This window comes from Panthera onca, chromosome C2 (genome assembly GCF_046562875.1).
Source record: "Panthera onca isolate mPanOnc1 chromosome C2, mPanOnc1 haplotype 2, whole genome shotgun sequence".
NCBI classification, from domain to species: domain Eukaryota; kingdom Metazoa; phylum Chordata; class Mammalia; order Carnivora; family Felidae; genus Panthera; species Panthera onca.
In genome coordinates, this window is record NC_138347.1 from 55047323 (window position 1) to 55067438 (window position 20116).

Below are 20116 nucleotides of genomic sequence, written 5' to 3' on the forward strand. Positions count from 1 at the left end.
TGAAATTCCTGTGTGAAAAAAAATGTCTTTCCTTGTCAAGATAATTCTTATCTTCCTTCTCTCTGCTGGTCATGCAGGCGCAACAAGTGGGATGTGCATGAGAGCTCCCCCCTTCAGGGCTTTCTGATTCCATTTTAAGTGAGGTTTCCTTAATTTTCATAATTCCTATCTGAATGGACTCACGATTTCTTGTTTTATTCTGTGGGCTAGAGTTCATTACTATCATTATTTAATGTCCAGTTGTCCCAGATTGGCTGGTAGGACACCCCTCAATCTGTGTCCTTTAGCCATTTTCCCATCATTCTTTGAGCCCTTCTTTACTTTCTGGCAGAACGAAACATTCCCGATTCATATTGTGCTTTCCCTGCCCCAGCCCAGAAGTCTTAGTTTTTCTAAGAAGGCTGTTTTTGGGTTTTTTTTCAGTAGAAAAATTAAAAACCAAGATCTGAGTGAAACATTCTGTTACTGAGCTGTCACTGATTCTAGGCCCTCTTAGACACAGAAATTGTAAATGCATGCATATATGTACACATGTGTTTCTATATATTTATATATTTGTTAATCTGTATGTATTAAAAAACCATGAGTCCATACTGATGCTTCCAACTCCACTCCAATACCACAGGGTAAAAAAAACCCATCATTTACAGTTACTATCTCAAAACTGTGTCAAAACTCATAGGCTTAAAGTCATTAAATTTGCCATGTTGTGGAATAGGAACTATAAGACATTCTGGCACTGGGTAATGCCTGTCATCCACCCATTCCTTTACTAACCTGTGCTCTGTGTGCTAGGTACTTGAGTAGAATTATGGAAATGAAAAAGACATTCTCCCTCTCCTCAAGCAGCTCGGACTATTAGGGTAGAAGACAATAGATAATCCCAATGCAATACAATCAATTCTGTATCAGAGGTATTCAGTGTTCTATGAGAACACAGAGGAGGAGTAACCAGCTCAAATGGAGTAAACTGGATTATTTCAGAGAAGAAATAAAAATAGGTTGCTCACACTACTTATTGGAAGAGTTCTTAGATTACTGCATGTTTACACAAAGTGAAGAGTGTACTTTGCTTCTGAGCAAAAGTATATTTTATGGAGAGCTCTGATTTATTCAGAAGGATTCTCTGCATTGATTGAATTCATCAAAAAACTGTGCAGCCATGACAGTATCTATGCGAGTAAGTTCCAAGGGACTCAGTGTTAGCTTGTGGGACCAAAGTTTGGGTTTCCCTCTTTCTTCTAGGCCCCACTCAATAACCATAAAATAAGGGAAGGAAAATTTTGGAGTTTTTCAAACTGCCTATTATCCCAAACTAAATGAACTGACTTCTTTGTCATTGTATTGATTATCACCCTCTTGGGTCATAGAAAAGTTTATACATACTCCTTTTCTTTTAACTAAACTTAAACTCAAGAAGAGTATGAAGAAAAATATTTGCGTGTGTGTGTGTGTGTGTTACCTAATAAAGTAAAGACTAAGACAAAAAATTGGGGAGACAAAATATTACGATAAAAATCGAAAAGGGGATTTTATTATTTTTGTTGTCCTATACAAATATAGTACTCTTATCAAAATTCACCAGATTTTCTTTTCTTCTTTTTAAAACATAAATGCAGGCTATCTTCTGGTTTGTGCTCTCCTCACCAGTTTCCCCCAGATGTTAAGTCTGGTCATGCTAGTATTGCTTATTTTAGCAATTTAGCAGTCCCAGAGTAGAATTTTGCTCAGTAAGATGTGGAAGGAAAAATCACTGACACTGGGAGGCTGATCTTCACGTGTCTTGCTGTCTCCCATTCTGCTATAAATGATTCTTTAGTATAGCCGATACCACAGAAAAAACTGAAACTGAGACACGTATATACTTTTTTTGTCACTACAGAGTCAAACATGCCTGAAATGTTTATTAGGTGACCTTAGATCAGAGAAGATACAAAATCATTTTAGTCATGACATACTCATGATAGATAATAAGCTTCAAATGTTAATAAGTACACTGAAGGTTTTTCATATGCTTTTTAAAAGAAATGTGATTTTAGGTAACCATAAAGCTGAGGCAAGGGTAGTCTGGGTTCTTAAAAAAGAATCCCCAGCCATCATTAGCTGCCACTGGGCACAGAGGCAACTGTGGTCACTGCAGAGGTGGACCAAACTGAAGGTGCCAGGCTCGTGTCAAAGGTCCATGTGGTGTCAGCAGCAGCTGCACTACAGAAGGCATGGGTCATGGACATTGGCTTACATAAGGAACAGTAAGAAAAACATGCCACCAGGTGGGGGCTTTAACATATGTAGTGATTAGTGAAAGTTTCTTTCAAAGTGAGAATTTTTAATCACCTTATTATATTCAATTTAAAGGCTTTAACCATCCATTATCACGATACAATAGGTATGTGTATATATGTAAAAAAACACCCACTGAACGTGCTTTAATTGTGTTTTGAAAATCTATGCAAAGTGAAATATACTTTGATATAAAAAAACAACTAATCAGAAGCATGAAAAACAGTGTATTTTAATAAGAGCCTACTGCAGATTCTGGAATGACTGTCGCATGCATGTCCCTAGTCATGTTAGATTTCTCTTTCAGTTTTGATTGGAGTAATGTGTGTTCTACAACACCAATTCTGATGTCCATCTGAACAGTTTCTTGCTTCAGCTTTGTTAAACTCTGTTTAATCTTCACCAAGGGAGCTGCAGAATGAAAATAACATGCAATAAAAATGTATATCTGGAGTATCAGTGTATTACAGAATTGTATGACATTTTCCTCACTTTGTCTGAAGACAAAAATGGGGTTAAAAACACAGCCAACAACGTACTGGCATTCACACAGTTTTGCGGTGGTATTTTAAACACCTGAGATTTTTAGGATGGGAAATGATGCAGCATTTGATGTGCTACGGCTGAATTTCCTTTCTTTTCTAGGGGAAGAGTTGTTAAAAGGGTATTTGAGGATGTCTTTTAATATTTTTTATGGGCTAGAATATTTGTCTGAAGGAAAACAGATACAACTGGAGAAAAAAGAAAGAATTACCTGTGAGACACAGATAATGGGCTCATTCAAACATAGCAAAATCTTCATACATCCCCTTTTAAAGGATCCCTCAGTATATACAATTAGAGCTCTAGAAAATCTTTCTAGAGCACAGAAGGGCCTTAGGCAATCACCCAGGGCCATGTCAAAGTCACTAGCTCATGATGGAGCATGATTAGTAGAGGATTATTAATTCTTCTCTATTTGACCCCTGCCCAGTCAGGTCTACTAGGGGGAGAGGAAGAAAAACAAAGGTCGTCCCATCCCTGCCTCCATGCCGTGTGGGCACGCACTTAGTGCTCTTTTGTACATAAAATGGAATAATGAAGCTCATTTGATGAAAACAGAAAATATTATTTTCTAAAAACTGGAATAACAAAGTATTACTAAATATTTCCCACTCTATCTCTGAATCAGTGCAGTTTGAATCAAAAAATCTTAAATGAGAGAAAAAAAATGACTCTTTTCAGCTGATTTATAAGGAAAAACTGATTATCAGATGCCATCTCTGTACCATGTACTTACCTCTCCTCAAATTCACTTTAAAAAGCAGATTCCCTATTTTCTAATACCATTTTGTTAAACAGATTTCTTGAAGACATATTCTCGTCTTGCTCATTTTCCCCTTAGGATGAGTGTGCACTCACCGCCGTCAGTCATGCTGCTGCCTTTTTCTTCCATTTCCTGCTTTACCTTTTCTAGTTCTTCTGTAACCTTTAATTGAAAAAAAAAAAAAAAAAGTCTTCATGAGCTCTGAATTTTAATAAAATCTCCAAAATTACTGAATGATGTATTAAGAACATTTGGATATAATACATCTGTAAAGGGATATAAAGATCTTAGGACTCTTCTGGACATAGTTAGAATAATAAGATAAAGTATGCAGACACACTAGGCTTTTTATCTTCTGAGAGTGCTCCTAACATTAACTTCACCAAATGACTGTCTCAGATTGTCATGTGACAATGCAAATGGTTCGGTTGTCATTAATGGCATGTAAAGTTTGCCGTTATCCCCTTGCATCTACCATGCCAGTCTTTAATAATCAGTTACTAATTAAAATAGTATACACATCCAGAGAAGATTTTGGATTTCCGAGGTTTACTAGGTATCTTAATATTATAGTCTTATAAGAAAAGATGCCACTTTTTCCTGTACAGGACACTAAAAATAATGTTTATAACATATGGCTGCATATAAAAATATTCTAACTGCTCTATCCAAACCAAGAACTCCAAGAGGCACATCGTGCTGTCATATTGGCTCTTATCTGTACTCTACGTCATACTCAAAATTATACTACTATAACTTCTATTAGCAAAATTCTAATCTAGTACGTTGTCTTTAAAAAATCAAAAAATTTTTAAATGACTAGAACTAACCCATACTTATTGTAACTTAGTAGGCTTTATTTTTATCATACTGGTGAGTAAAAACTTCCTTGGGAATCAAGTGCTCATTCAAGTAAAGCAAATTAATTTTTTTAGGCACCTGCAATGTTACAACTGGGGATAACTACCTCCTGCAAAAGAACTAAATGGTTCCCTGGACTCCCTTCAAGTGTTAATTTACCTAACATTAAGTGAGCACTTTACTTCTACATAACGTTTTATTTGCCTAGAGGCACCACAGGATTAGAGTCTAAATATTTCTAAAGTTATATTTTTAGTATTTTAAAATAACTATTTATGCCTCAAATAATCCCTATAAAAGGAGCTTAATTCTATTATATAGAAAAAGCCCATGACAATTACACTGAACTGCAACCAAAGATAATCTTGTACACTGGTTACTGATCTTGTAAGATTTTTTTTCCTCTCAGCTCTTCATTAAAAAAATTGGAATATATATTAGATCTTACTCTCTTGCAAGATAGTGAAAATAAATACAATAATATATGCAAATGTTTCAGAAGTTCCCAGAAGGAAAAGGTTACAAGCCACTTCCAGTTTGTGGGCAGAGAAATATTCAGGGTCACACACATCAGGAGCAATCACTAAAAACAAATCTTATATCTTACAGACTAACATTAAAACTTGTTATAAGCCATTTAAGCCAGTGCTTTACCTATGCTTCTATATATTAATTATAAATGTTACGTTTTTAAAAAGATTAAGGAGGGTTATAAATGTGCTAATATTATCAGCACGTTCTATGTTAAAGTGAATAAAACAACTTCAGGCATTTTATGGAAATAAGTAGTACATAAATACATCACTGGATTCACTGATAAGAAAACTAGGGATTTTCTCCTAAAGGAAAGGACTTAAAGCCACAGGAAGCAGTTACTGAAATAACGCACGGTTGTAGCAGTATTAAACTACCAATGGCTCTGAACAGCCAGGGCTTGGCTGACGGTGGGAAAAGGGCAAGGGCACAGTGTGTACCTCAGACAGGAGCCTGGTCCTCTCCGTTACTCCGCCATTACCCTGCTGGTATCGCTCCCTTGCCTAAGGGAGAAAACATTTTGTTTAATGACAAATTCAAGACAGAAGCAGATTACTTAAATATGACCTCTTTGTGTTTGCAATTTCTGCGTATCATTTTATGACACCCCCCCATTTGTGAATACATTTGTGAAAGTGACATTTAACTGTAGCTATTTTATAGCCCTAATAGGCACCATGTACTTAAACTAAAGTACTATAAAATGATGAATGACCTTAACCTTCACATACTGATGGTGTAACTCACATGGGTATGGTGCACAATAAAAACTGTCCTCGGCTATTCCCAAACAGTTTAGGAGAGTAGCTCTTGGTCGATCTAATTTGCATGCTATGCAGAGAAAACCAGTTCTAAAAAATCAATCATAATAGAGCATCAGGATGAGCTATTAATAAGGATTAACAAATGGTATGACAGTATGGAATATGTTCTTGGGAACTAATCTAACAATTATTTAATATCAATGCTTGACAGATACACAGTGGTTTTAATCAGAGACTTTTACAGCATTTTGGAAGTAAAAACATCCATGGGTAGTTGTGTATATCAGGGAATCATTTGTTAAATAAATAACGTAATAAAAAAGTGAAGATTATTTTCTGTTTGGTCTTTGAGAACTTCTCAAAGTACAGAAGTTATCTCAAGTTTATTTCCATTTTTTTCCTTCTTCTACCCCTTTTTGCTGAAAGAAAAAAAAATGTCTTCAACTGACATTTGCAGGTGTTCTTACTAGTCTCCCTTCAACAACAGAAAAGAGGGGCATCACTCCCAAGGAAAGCCTTGAGATCCCAACTGGGGTACAAAGGACTGCTGCTTTCAAAGGCTGAAGGTTTTATTTTATTTTTTTGGTGGAAATTCTAAAACCTTGAAAGGATTAAAAAATTTGCTCATTAAATTAATTAAACTGCTTGTCTTTGAACGTGTCTTGCTTTCATATTCCTTATTATGTGGCTGTAAGCCATTAAGGCAAGGATGTCTTTTCCCTCTGACACATGTAAATGCATACTATTCTTTTTCCTCCTACTCATACGGTAAATTAACGGCAGACTTAGAAACAAAACCAGGTGTCCTGACACTCTGTTCCTGTTCTAAGTAATGTTCCCCAACAATACATGCCTTCATTTATTTAAATCAAATGAAGAAACACATTTAAAGACTTCTAGGAGATAATTTCTATTTCATGTAACATGAAGATGACAAGTTCTATTGCCTCACGTGGCTTCCTAAAGTAGGCAGAGAATCCATGTGTTGCTATTTGTGAAAAGCATTTCACGATTCTCAAATGAAAAGTGCCGTATCAAGTTTGGGAATTGGGGTCACCAACTGAAATAAATCCCTGGGGATCTATCATTCCTAAGTTACCTCACTCAGTTGGGCTTGAGCTGCACGATATTCTTGAACCAAGTGCTCAAGCTGATTGTTGATGTACTTTTCTCGGCTGCCGATCTTTTCCAGAGTCCTGCTAATTTCATTATGAAGTTTATCCAAAAATCCCTAGAAATTCCATAGGATTTTAGTAGATAAAAAAATTCACAAATATATTTTTCAAAAACAGTATGAGACGGGCTAAATCTCCTTCAATCCATCCCACAAATTCTCAACCACTTGTGAAAAAGATAGCTTATAATTTTCAATAGCAAAATAAGTCTGTAATGAGAAATATTTTAGTCACACATGGCAGAATGTTAAAATAAAAAGGCACCTGGTAGTGTTAGTCAATTCATTAGTCCTTATGCATATCTATATTGTACGTGAGTGGAATCTGCTTTATAGTTCACAAGTAGGTAATGGAATAGCATGACTTTCTTGTAGCACAGTTCAAAGATGACTAGAATGTTCCAGTTGGAGGAAGGTCTTTAAATTTATAGTTCTAGCCTGGGACCCATAACTTCTCATTCCAACTTTGCTTCTTTGTGACATCCTCCAAAAAGTCCTTATTTCTGGCCAGAGCAGCCGCAAGCCTATGGAAGTTGGAGGTTCTAAGCATTGCTGGGCTGGCATTCTGTTATCCTTTGGGATTCAGAGAGGAAAGAATGATGAAATGTTGAAATGATGAAATATATATATATGTGTGTGTGTGTGTGTGTGTGTGTGTGTGTGTGTATGTGTATATACATATAGTGTGTATATATATATGTGTGTGTGTGTGTGTGTATATATATATATATATATATATATATATATATATATATATATAGTGTGTATATATATAGTAGATATATCTCCAATGTGTAATATAGTATATGTTATATTTCTTTTGAATAAAGTTACCTTTCTTTAGTTTAAGTGTTAGGGCTGTTGAAATGTAATATGGTACAATATGTAAGATCCTCTAAGGCAAGGATTGTCTTTTTTTCCTTTCACGTTTTCCTTTAGTAAATGTTCAACAGATGAGTAAAGTACATTGATTGATTCACCTGAAGTAATTCACATACCTTGGTCTCCTTTAGAGCAGATTCAATTCCACTTTTATGTTGGTGCATTTGGTCAACATGAATTCTCCAATCCTATGGGCACAAAAGCATATAAAAACAAGTAAAATATATATTTCCTTCTTTCCTCTACTTTTTTTGTCGTCATATCCTTTATTTTAATTACTTTGGTTGTTGCCCTATTTCAGGTAACAGTGTCCTATATATAGCTTGCAATCTGATTATAAAGGAATATGTGTAGAGCACTTTAGGATAAAAGGCTCTAAATAAATGTAAATTATTTTGTGTGTTCACAGAGTGATGTCTGACAATTTGAATATAAATTATTCCTGCACTGCTGGTGGTTAATATTTATGACTACCCATCAAAATGAAAAAAAAAAATCTAATTACTAGAAAAGAAATACTTGTTTAAATAGTAACAACTGCCAGAGGCAACTCTGGAATCAAGTATCATATATCAAGGATTAGTTTATCCCCTGAAAATTAAGCGGGGGCCCTCTTCAGGAAGACTTTTCTTTCTTAAAAAAGGAAATCTATAATGATTATTAGAATTCATGTATTTTGAGATAGATCGGAGTACTACTAGGCTGACCCAAATTAGTGTGTTGAAATCTATGCCAGTATTTCAATTACAAGATATCTTCAAAATTTTTTTGTTTACATTACTAAAGGTAATAATTTTAAGACTGGAGAAACACCCATGATGAGAAAAAATACTATGGTATAAGCTGAAGTGATGGAACCAGGAGATTCCTCAATTACACATATCTTTTTGCATACCCTGATACTCCACTTTGCTATCTACACTATTTTGTGAAGAGAAAATTATATTGTGAATTGTCCTGTTCTACTGATTCCTTAACTTTGAAACATGGGCTAGTGACTATAGGGTAAAACAACCTTTGGATACTTCACACATACCTAGTATAAAATTACAAAATATTAGAAAACCTCAAAGAGCATCTCGTGTCACCTTCATCATTTCACAGATAAGCACTAACAGGCCCAGTGACAGAAGGGGGCACACCCAAGGCCCCACAGGTAGTGGTGCACCTGGATCAGAAGCCAAATGCATTAATTCCCACACAACACATTTTGGCAGCTCAGAGTTAATCAAAGGAGCAACTGGCTACTTGACACCAGTAAGGGTGCTACAGTGGAGAACAAATCAGCACTTTCTTTTGTCCTTAAGCATTTTTCTATCTCATGAGCAAAAAATATCTCAGACTATGAGAGCCGGAAAGGACCTTAAAGATCATCTACTCATCCATTTAACAGTCATCTGGTGCAACGTTTTCATTTTACAGTTGAGGGGACTGTTCATCACCCGTGACTATGACTAGACAGATTTGGCAAGGAAACAGGCCTCTCCAACTCAGCCAGTCAACAGTGGAACAGGGAGGAGACGACACTGCCTGGCCTGCTGCACTGGACCAAAGATGCTTCAGCCTCAAAATGGAAACCTGTTTAAGCCCAAGCAAGCATCCTTATGAAAGAAAATGAACCTAAGAAGTTAAAATTGTATTAGTAATTTTTCTTAAAAAGTACTCATCCTGCCTGATTCCAAAAAAAAATTCGTAAGCTTAATAAACGCCAAGCTTAAGTATTCCTACAGTCCTGGTAGACACGTATGCATATGTATAAACACATATCTACCTACATATACTTACATATATAATATTATTTATAGTAATTGATGTGTTTCATATAGTTTGTGTTCTGCCTTTTCTACTCAGCATTCTTTTTTTACCCAGCAAATGTCCTGTTCTGACAAAGTATTTCGAGAGAAACAAACATGCCTGGTCATGTATGGAGAACTACGATGATTTACACTGATGTTAACTCCATGGAGGAGCTGGCATTTCAGTGGAACCTTGAAGCATGGGTAGCATTTCAAAAGGCTGGAAAGGGGTGGGAGAGAAAGGGTATTTTAAGTTGAGGGAGTAACAAGAAAAAACAGGAAAATAAATAGGGAATAAGTAGCCCAGACTGGCTAGAGTATAAAACACAAAGTTCTTGGGGTGGGGTGGGGTGGGGTGGTGTGGGGTGGGGAGGATGAATCATGAGGAAGCAAAGCTGGAGAGTAGGTTAAGTTAGATCGAGGGCTTTAACTGAGGAGTGTGGATTTTATCATGTGGACAATGAAGAGTTATTAAAGATTTTTGGTCTCAGTTTTAAAGACAGGTTTGTGTTTTGAGAAAAAAAATAACAGAGGGAAGGACTGGTTAGACAGGCAAGAGACTGAAGGCAAGAAGGCAACCAGTTAAGAGGCCATGTAATGGTCCACGTGACAGGTTAGCAAGGTTTGCGGTAAAGCAGTGCCTGTAAGAATGAAAGGGGAGGGATGAATTCAAGGGACGTGGTAGAGACAGAACTAGCAGGAATTGAGGACTCAGGGCAAGTGTGTGGTGGCTAAAGTGGGGGTGGGGTAGTAGCCAGAAGGTGTCTTTAAGGTTTCCAGCCTTAGGAACTAAGAGAATGGTAATAATACAGTGTGATAAGAACAGAGTAGATTTCGGGGAGTCAAAATGGACTTTTTAATATGGTAAGTCACTGGGGCATTTGTGTATTCTTACTGCCTTTTAAAGTGGGAAGCTAGTAATGATTTATCATTATCTGCCACACAAATGTGAATGTTCGTTTTATTAAAATCTAGATGGACACATTTCCTGATGTTCAGTCATAAAAAAAGCCTTACAAATGTTCTAACCTTTTAACCCGGCAACTTCACCTCTAGAAATTATTCTCAAAGAAATAACTGGGGATGCACACAAAGATGGATATGTAAGTTCTTTGTAAAACAGCTCCCTAAAATATTTAACTTTCTACATATTTGCCAGCAGAAGACAATTTAAACTAATTTTGTAATTTTTGTAAAGGAAAAATCATGCCATATGATATCATTTTTATAAAGCTCAACATGCAGCAAAGTTCAGTGATACACTGTGTGCAGATGTACACTTACGTGAAAACACTTAAAAAAGGAAGAGGAAGAAGAAGAGGAAGAGGAAGCAGCAGCTAATGACAATACACAAGACACAAGCTTGAGGACAGTGGTTACCCATGGGAGGGAAAGGGCAGCAGCAGAGGAACACAGGTGCTTCAAGGGCGTTGTAACGGTCTAGTGCTCAAACTGAGTAGTGGGTTCATGAGTGTTTGATATATTATTGGGCTTCGTAATTATATATGTATTGTATACTGAAATGTTAAGTTCATGTTTTCAAAAAAATTTACTCAGCAAAAATGCATGCTAGCTACATATAGTAAAGTGGAAAAACATTCGCCACAGAATACACTGTTAGGTGTCCAATTTAGTAAAAATTAATATTTGTGTATATTTGTATGTGTGTGTGTTAGGCCAGGAATATGAATATTGATGTTTATGATTTTTTCTTTATCCTTCCAAAGTTTTCCAAATTTCCTACAAGACAATTTTTAATCATCAGGGAAAAATAAAGTCAAAAACCTCCTGGATATCCAAGAAGGTCTTGAAAGGGGTTTAAGATAGCAGAAAATATAAGTGTAACATTTTAAAATCACAAATATAAAAAGACAAATATGTAGCTTTAAAAAAACTACAACTGTGATGGTTAGAAAGTTTACAAAGGCTTGTGGTAAGAATGAAGACCTGATGGGTTTTAAATGGTATGTAAGGACTTGATCCTCAAAATAAAACAGTAAAAGAAACCGTTCAAAATGATAGCAATTCTTACACTGGTAGTGCATCCATTAGGTCACAGTGCACTGGTGTATGCCTTTCCTTATTTGAGACTCACACAGGTTTGGAGTGCTGAGTAGATTTCTCATCCCTTCTTTTTCACTTCTCTGCTTCCCTGTAAGAGCGTTCTGTGATTTGCTGGCTGGTTGTATACCACCCTGCTCCACTGATGCTGACCTTAGCCGTGTGATTCTCATTGGCCAATGCGACAGTGGTGGACATGGCCTATGCCAGGACTGTGCAGATGCTGTAAGAGGCATCCATCAGCTCTCTTACCCTTTATTTCAGCCATGATAATAGACATACCCCACAGAGGGGTTATGCTTTCCAGCCTGGGTCTGGGAATAAGAAACACGGCACACAGCAGGAGTAGACCCACAGCTGAGCCACACGTGAGCAGACGTGCATCTTGAGTGAGCGTAAACGTATTATTATTACCGTAAACCACTGTCATTTGGGCGTATTTCCGATACAGAAAAACTGACTATATATACATTTGTATAGGAGGAAAACCAAGAATCAGGTAAGTTAAATAACCTTTCCAAAGTTTCATGTCTGGAAAATGGAAAGCACTCCCAAACCAGTGAATTTCCACATACCATGTGATGAGGGAAACAAAGGCAAGAAAAATGTAGTTTAAATTAAATCTCCTACAGCTTGCATCCCAGACAGATACCAGAGACATGCGGCGTGTAACATTCCTCAAGGAGTTTATGGCTGCCTTAATGCCTTAGTGTTTACATTTCATTAAAAACTAAAAGCAACCTTATCTTACCATAGCTGCATCTCCAGGGTCCTGTAAAGCCCTGCTTTCAGCATATAGAGATTCCTTAGAAAACCATGTTGTTATCTCTATCCCCCTCCCTCCACAAAATTAAAAGTATGTATTCAGTCACTCCTCACAATCCCGGTGCAGTTTTCTGCCGATGGGTCCAGTTCCCGTGCTATAAAATCACCTTTTTGCAACAAAAACGTCTCAAGAATTCTTAGCCATGTGCTCATGAACCCCACTTCAAATTTCATCACTATATACTGCTTTTCTTTGTGATAAAATGAACTACAGAAGAGTACCTAAGGCAAACCAGTAGTTCTTTTTGTTATATATCAAGTGGGACCACCTGGGCTGCTGGAGTTTACTGGTCACCTGTTCCGAAGCGCTCTAAGTGTGTTATTAAGCTCGTTTCTCCTTTCTATTGAAGTTGAGCTTTTCACTAATCCAGCACATTTACCCTCTCTGAGGAAATGAGAAAACTAATAATGCTGCAACATATAATTTCTTTAGGCTTTCTATTTTTTAAAATCCCTTCACATAAAATCTCGTATACTTCTGTCACTTGTGAGGCAGACACAAAGGTACTGTGGTAACCATAACCTCCTCCCCACTACAAATTCTTTACTGCCAAATTATGCATCTCCCTTTTTCAAAGCCTGGAGAATTACGATGACATCCTTGCAGATGGCGAGTCACAGGATACCATAAAATCAAAATGTAGGAGATTTGGTTGCAGCCATGAAGGTGACTGGCAAGACTATATAGATCTCTGGGTTTTACTTCAACAGCACCTGAATGATTTCCTTTGCATATTCCCAGACTCTTTGTTTCTTTGTCTGGGTCTCCAACGTAAAGCTCTTCTCTGAAATGGCTGCTGAGATAGAGACTGAACCACCAGCTAGGGATGGCAAATGCAACTTTTATCTGTGTGTACATTTCACTAATTTACAACTTGTGAAATGTCAAAGTTTCCTCCCCAAGTTTGAACTTCTTTATGTGTGGAGAGGCAGAGTGCCAAAGGACTCTTGACACAAAAAAGCTGAGGAAGGCACCTTTGATGTCTTTTCCTGGGCTCAGAAGTCTGTGCTCCAGCACAGCTGAGGCTCAAGGTCCCGGCTCTAGTGGCACCATGGCTGCGGCCCCGGAGAGCAGGAGCGGTGTGTCAGGATTCTCATGTATTCTGAATCACTCTCCATCACAAAAACGTTACTTCTGCAATCTACCCTACCTTTTCCTTCTATTCTCACTGGTTCTTCCCCAATTCTGTTATGAATAATTACTAATGGAATGTTCTGTTTTTCACTTTTGTTCTAGTAAATATAAAGATAGTTACGAGGGTTTCTATGGGCTTTTGCATATACGCACAGACACTTTGGGCTCCCTCCATTTAAGATGCCTCACCGCATTTTTCTCATTAGGCCTCTGTTTCAACTCTGAATTCATTTTCTCTGTGGATTTTCGAGATCACTCTGGGGAAGAAATCCTGTACCTCCATTTCACACATTGGGTAACAAATTGATGTTGTATGATTTTTACCATGTCAATTACAAAATGAATAGGAAACCAAATGTCCTTTCTCTCACTTACAGATTTTCCATTACACTGAGCTACTTCTTTCATTTCCTTGCTTTGTCACCCAATTTCAATAAGGAGCACAAGCAACTGACAACTTTCAATTCAAGTCTGCACATAAAAATTAATGTTTCTTAGCTTGGTTGTTTTGCTACAGCATGGATGCTACAGGAGATTTCCTGCTTCTAATCTGCTGTGGATGAACAATCTGTTTAACCAACCTTGTTAGAATAATCTCTGAAACAAACTATATGTAAGTTCCAAAGAAAGATTTATCAGACTCTCCTATAAATAAAATACATAGTTTTATGTGATTTCTATTTTGGCTGCTTAGAAACCTTTTTCTATTTCCTTCCTTGGGGATAGAGTAGTAGTTCCCCAATAGTCATATCCAGTCTGAGGTCTTTTTACGTCTAATAATAGCCTCAAGGTTAACATTCAAATAATGTCTAGTATGTGTCAGGCACTACATCATCACATGTAACTCTCTTAAAAACTCTAGTAAGATGAGGAAATTGAGATGGAGCTACTTTAAAGTAGCTCACAGGCAAATCTTGCAAAGACACTATATCAGTCCTTATCATTTCCCTGAGGAAATGCAGTAAAGTAGAACTAAAAATTATAAGGGGGTAATGGTTAAAGGAGACTTTAGTTTTATCTGTAATATTTGAATATTCCCAAGAATGTATTTATATATCAACTGTATAATGAAAAAATGAGTTTAAAATGGTTTTAGGGTAAACATATGCAACTGAAAACTTTCTCACAAAGAAATACCCAGACCCAGACAGCTTCATCAGTGACTTTTCTCAGACATTTAAGGAATAGCAACAACTTTATACAAATACCAGAGAACAGGAAAAAAAAAAGGAAAGCAACTGCCAACTTGTTTTATGAGGCCTGCATAGCATGACACTAAAACCTGACAAAGACACCTAAAAGAGACGAAAAATTACAGATCAGTATTTTTTGTAAACATAGATATAAAAATTCTCAACAAAATGCCAGCAAATCAAATCCAGTAATATATAAAAAGGATAATACATCATGATTAATTTGCATTTAATCCAAAATGCAAGGTTAGTTTAATACTCAAAACTCAATCAGTATAATCCACCATAACAAAAGAGGAAAAAAAGAAATAAATCCTATGATCATCTTCATAAATGAAGAAAAAAATCATTTGAAAAAAATCATTTGAAAAAATTGACCATCCATGCATAATAATAACTCTCAGCAAACTAGGAACAAAAGGGAAGCTCCCCAACCCAGTAAAGGATAGTTATAAAAGTCAAAGTTAACATCATACTTAATGGTCAAATGTAAATTTTGAAAGCTCTCTCTCTGCTAATAGCACTTATATCTAATATTATATCAGACAAGATAAAAGAAATAAAAGGGATAAGGCCTATAAAGAAAGAAATAAGAGGGGTGCCTGGGTGGCTCAGTCGGTTAAGCGTCCAACTTAGGCTCAGGTCATGAACTTGCGGTTTGTGAGTTCAAGCCCCGCGTCGGGCTCTGTGCTGACAGCTCAGAACCTGGAGCCTGTTTCAGATTCTGTGGCTCCCTCTCTCTCTCTGACCCTTCCCCGTTCATGCTCTGTCTCTCTATGTCTCAAAAATAAACGTTAAAAAAAAAAAAGAAATAAGATTGATGTTAATTGTAGATGATATAATTATATACACTGAAAATGCAAAACAGCCTATAGGACTATTGTTAGAATGAATAAGTGATTTTAGCATGTTTGCTGGAGATGTACACACACACACACACACACACACAGAATTCTATGTTTATATACCAGCAACAGACAGAAAATAAAATCTAAAAGCCACTATTTTCAGTAGTATGAAAGAACAACACATAAAAGTGTCCAAATACAGACCTACACATACATGCTCACTTTTTATGACAAAGCAGTGCACTGGGGAAAAGATAACCTTTTCAGTAAACTGGGTCAGCTGAATATATATATATATATATATATATATATACACACATACACATATATACGTATATGTACATATACGTATATATGTACATATATACGTATATATGTACATATACGTATATATGTACATATATACGTATATATGTACATATATGAAAAACAAATACATCTTGAGTTCTGCCTCACACCATACATAAGAATCAATGCTAGGTGAATTGCAGATCTCAATGCAAAATTAAGACAATAAAGCTTCAAAAAGAAAACACAGAATACCTTCATAGCACTGGGGTAAGCAAAGATTCTTAAATAGAACATAAGTATTAGCCACACTCCCTTCTTCCAAAAAAAGATCATTTTGAGTATATTCAAATTAGGCCACTGTTTATCATCATACACCAATAAGAGTGAAAAGGAAAGCTAAAGAGCACATATTTGCAATACATTATGTCTGACAAAGGATTCATATCCAGAGTATAAAAATAATTTCTATAAATCAAAAAGCAGATAACCCAATAGCAAAAGACAAAAGAGGATATCCAAATGCCAAAAAAACATATGGAAAGGGCTCAACTTTGGTAGTCATCAGGGAAATGCAAATTAAAATGACAACAAGCCCACAACATATCTACTATGACAAAAATAAAACAAAATAAACTCTGTAGTGAATTCTGATAAAGATGTGGAGCAACTGGAACTCTCACACACTGCTGGGAGGAATACAAATTTGTAATAACCACTTTCAAACCCTATTTGGCATGTATATACACTGTGACCTAGCAATTCCACTCGTAGTGAAATTTCTACTGGAAATGTGTACATATGTTTACCAAATGACATTGTACAAGAATTTTCAAAGCAGTATTATGTGTAATATTATAAACAATTCACAGAAGCCCAGGTGTGGGATACTCTGGAAAGGCGTGACCTGGGCTAGGCAGCTGCCATCAAAGGAGTGGACAGCTAGAGGCTGACTGCTGACCACACTCTCTGTGGTTGGGCAGCAAGTCCCTGCTTATAAGGGGATCTGGACATTTTACCTCTGTCTCCACCACAGGGAGAGACTCGGTTACTGATGTTATAACTGTAGCTGCAGAGGTAGAGAGAGGTAGGGCCAAGTCTGAGTGGCAGTCCAAAAGTGATTGGTCTCAAGATTTCAATGCGGAGTGATAATGTTCCTGTGGCATGTTTAATACCCCATCCATGGCCAATGACCAAATTCTTTGAGAATGTGATGGCAGGAAGTCACGTGATGTGAAAAAGGCTTGACAGTGGTGGCTGCATATGCCTAAGTTCACTGTAGTAAATGTTGCTGGGGTGGGCTGGTAACTCATCATGCTTTCAAAGCAGGAATGTGACCAGTGGATCTCCATCCTCCACCCAGAACACTCCCTTCCCTAACAACAGAGCATTAACTAAATTCTTTTTTGTCACTTTGCACAAGCAAGTTTGCAGTCTCTATTTCTTGTTCTAATTATTAATTTTTCAGCTTCACCACAGCTCACATTTGTGCACATATTTGTGTGTGTGTGAGAGAGAGGGAAAGTGTGAGATTGTCCATTAAATATTTTTTTCATGAGATTGAATTACCTTCTGTTTAAATTTTTAAAAAATGTTTATTTTTGAGAGAGACAGAGAGCAAGCGAACACGAGCTGGGGAGGGGCAGAGAGCGAAGGGGACAGAGGATCCAAAGCAGGCTCTGTGCTGACAGCCCGATGCAGGGCTTGAACTCTCCAACTGTGAGATCATGACCTGAGCCAACGCTGGATGCTTAACCGCCTGAGCCACCCAGGTGTCCTGAGATTGAATTACTCTCTTAATGAAAAATGCCCATCAAGTTGTGAGATAATTACAAAATGTAGCTTTCCTGAATTTTTAAACGTGACATGTTTTTTTAATTGCCAGCAGCTTAGTTTTCTGTGGTATACCCTTGTAATATGAAAACATGAATTTTCTTTATAAGTGTTCAAAGAACTAAACATACGACTTAAGAGGAGGGGAGTATGTATGTATGGTATGTCGTATGTGTATATTTGTTGCAGGGAGTAGACTATTTTTCCACTATTGCTGGAAATACATGTTTCCTCAGGAAAGTTCCTGCTTTCCAGATATTCCTCCTGTTGTAGAGAAAAATAGAGGGTAAGTAAAGGCTATCATAACAGTCACTAGTATTCTCACACCTGCCTGTAATTGAACTGAAACTGGAGATCTATAATCTCTAAATAAAATACCTTGTTAGTTAAATAACTGCCTTTCTAATGTGTGCTCAGAGATCATTATCTTTACTGACTACCATCTGTTACTAAAGTGTTTTCATATGTTGACTCTGACTTACTTTTCATGCTTATTCCATCCGCATCCCTTTTATATGGCCATAAAAATCTCCTCAGTGAGGGTTTCCAGACGTTAGAAGGAGTTAGAAGCCAGAGAAGAGATCTGGCAAGGCAGAGTGGGAGTGAATGGGGCCCTTCTGACAATACAGGAACACTCTTAGGCCAAATCAGAATGTAATTATTTCATTGCGAGTAACCACAATGGATAGGCAGAAGAGATAACCTTGACAGTTGCTCTCAACTTCAGGAATCTACTAATCAAAACTTTGATCCCTTATTATACTCAAAAAACAAAACAAAAAACCTGAAAAATAAATAGAGCCATCTGCATATCTGAAGAACCAAGAAACATAAAAGATTGCCTTGGCATAAGGAAAACAGAATCAAATGTAATGGGATAAAGACTATGGGAGCAAAATGTGTCCAAATATTAAGAAATTTAATAATAAAACAGTGATAGTGAGAACTCCTCCAATATCATTGATTGGAAAAATGAATCAAACCAATTAAAAATTGCATTTCATAGGGAGGTCCATTTGACAAATGGTTTCTGTTTCAATTTATATTCTATGTTAAGTAATTTAAAGGAAACATTAAATCATACTTTGCAATAATGAAATATTTAGGCAGTCTAGAAATTTTAATTATAATCAATATGTATTAATTCACTGCTCTCAATCACAAATGTCTATTTGAGGTATATCTGCTGTGAGGCATTAGTAACTTTCCTCTGCAGTGTTTACATAACATGCAGTCTTTATTGCTTATTTCCTTAAAATCTGCTACCACTGTCGATGCTCCTTAGTTAGAGCTGATGGTAATCTCTAAAGCAAAAACACTTGTTCTCCTATTTCAACTTGTGATAAATGAAGCCTTTCCCCCGATCCAGTTGAAGCATTTATCACACTCAGGATAAATAGGAAGGAAAGCATCATCAACTATCTTTAAACAGAGTATCCTGAATGTTCAACAAGACCATGACAGAAGCAGCTAAAAATCTTTTCCAGTTGCTTGAGGATGGGTGGGTTTTTCTCCACCCCTTTGCAGCAGTTTTACATATATAATTTTAAGCACAGTATTCTTTTCCACAACCCTGATATCTGTCTGTGACCCATATGCTAAAAAGGAAAAAAACAAAAAACAAAAAACAAAAACCCAGTTTTATCAGCTTAAGAAAAAGAAAAAAAAAAAGAAATGGAGAAAACAACTATAACAAAATAACACCATATTTTAAAAATAACACAAAAATCCAAAGCAATATTCTGGTTTTTTTTGTAGTCTCCTTTAAAGAAAGCTTGCCTGTAAAAGTCCATCAGTGAATATTTCCCCTCATTCTCTCAGACAAACGTGGCAGTTGAGTAATCATGCAGGCTGCTCTAAAAATGTATGTGTCTAGTTAATTTAGGCAGTTTATTTTGATAGCATTCACCTCTTTTTGATTATAGCAGGTGTTTCAAGGATAAATTTGCTGAAAATTGTATTTTGTTTAAACAACAGCAGCATGTACATTTATGGCCTTACTATATTAAAAAGCATTTATTGTCTGGCAGCAATAGATACAATTACAAACATTTGTGACAGTAATTGGAGCTATTACTCCTGCATGGAGCCTCATGGAGACCAACTTATTGCCACCTGTATTTACATTTGTTACTGGTAAATGTAAGAGCTGATTTTTTTTTTATTTGGTGCCTTATTTTTTTTAAATTATGTGAATATTTTTCAACAAAAGGTCTGTCTACCAGAAAATCTTTAAATATTGTAAATTTCTCTATTATTCAAATAACAGGCAGAATCTCATTTTAATGACTAATATATACATAAATGTATTCTTGTATCCCAGCCCACAGAATATA

General features: G+C 36.5%; 1 protein-coding gene across 1 annotated transcript in view; it reads right to left on the minus strand.

The window, feature by feature from the left end:
- Positions 1-2490: 2490 nt before the first annotated feature.
- IFT57 (intraflagellar transport 57) overlaps positions 2491-20116 on the minus strand; it is a 52093-nt gene continuing 34467 nt past the window's right edge. Inside the window, exons 7-11 of the mRNA XM_060640107.2 lie at positions 7918-7989; positions 6845-6976; positions 5422-5484; positions 3682-3748; positions 2491-2691 (exon numbers count right to left, since the gene is read on the minus strand). Of these exons, the coding sequence (XP_060496090.1) occupies positions 2513-2691; positions 3682-3748; positions 5422-5484; positions 6845-6976; positions 7918-7989 (513 nt within the window). The 3' untranslated portion in view covers positions 2491-2512. The remainder of the gene's footprint in view (positions 2692-3681; positions 3749-5421; positions 5485-6844; positions 6977-7917; positions 7990-20116) is intronic.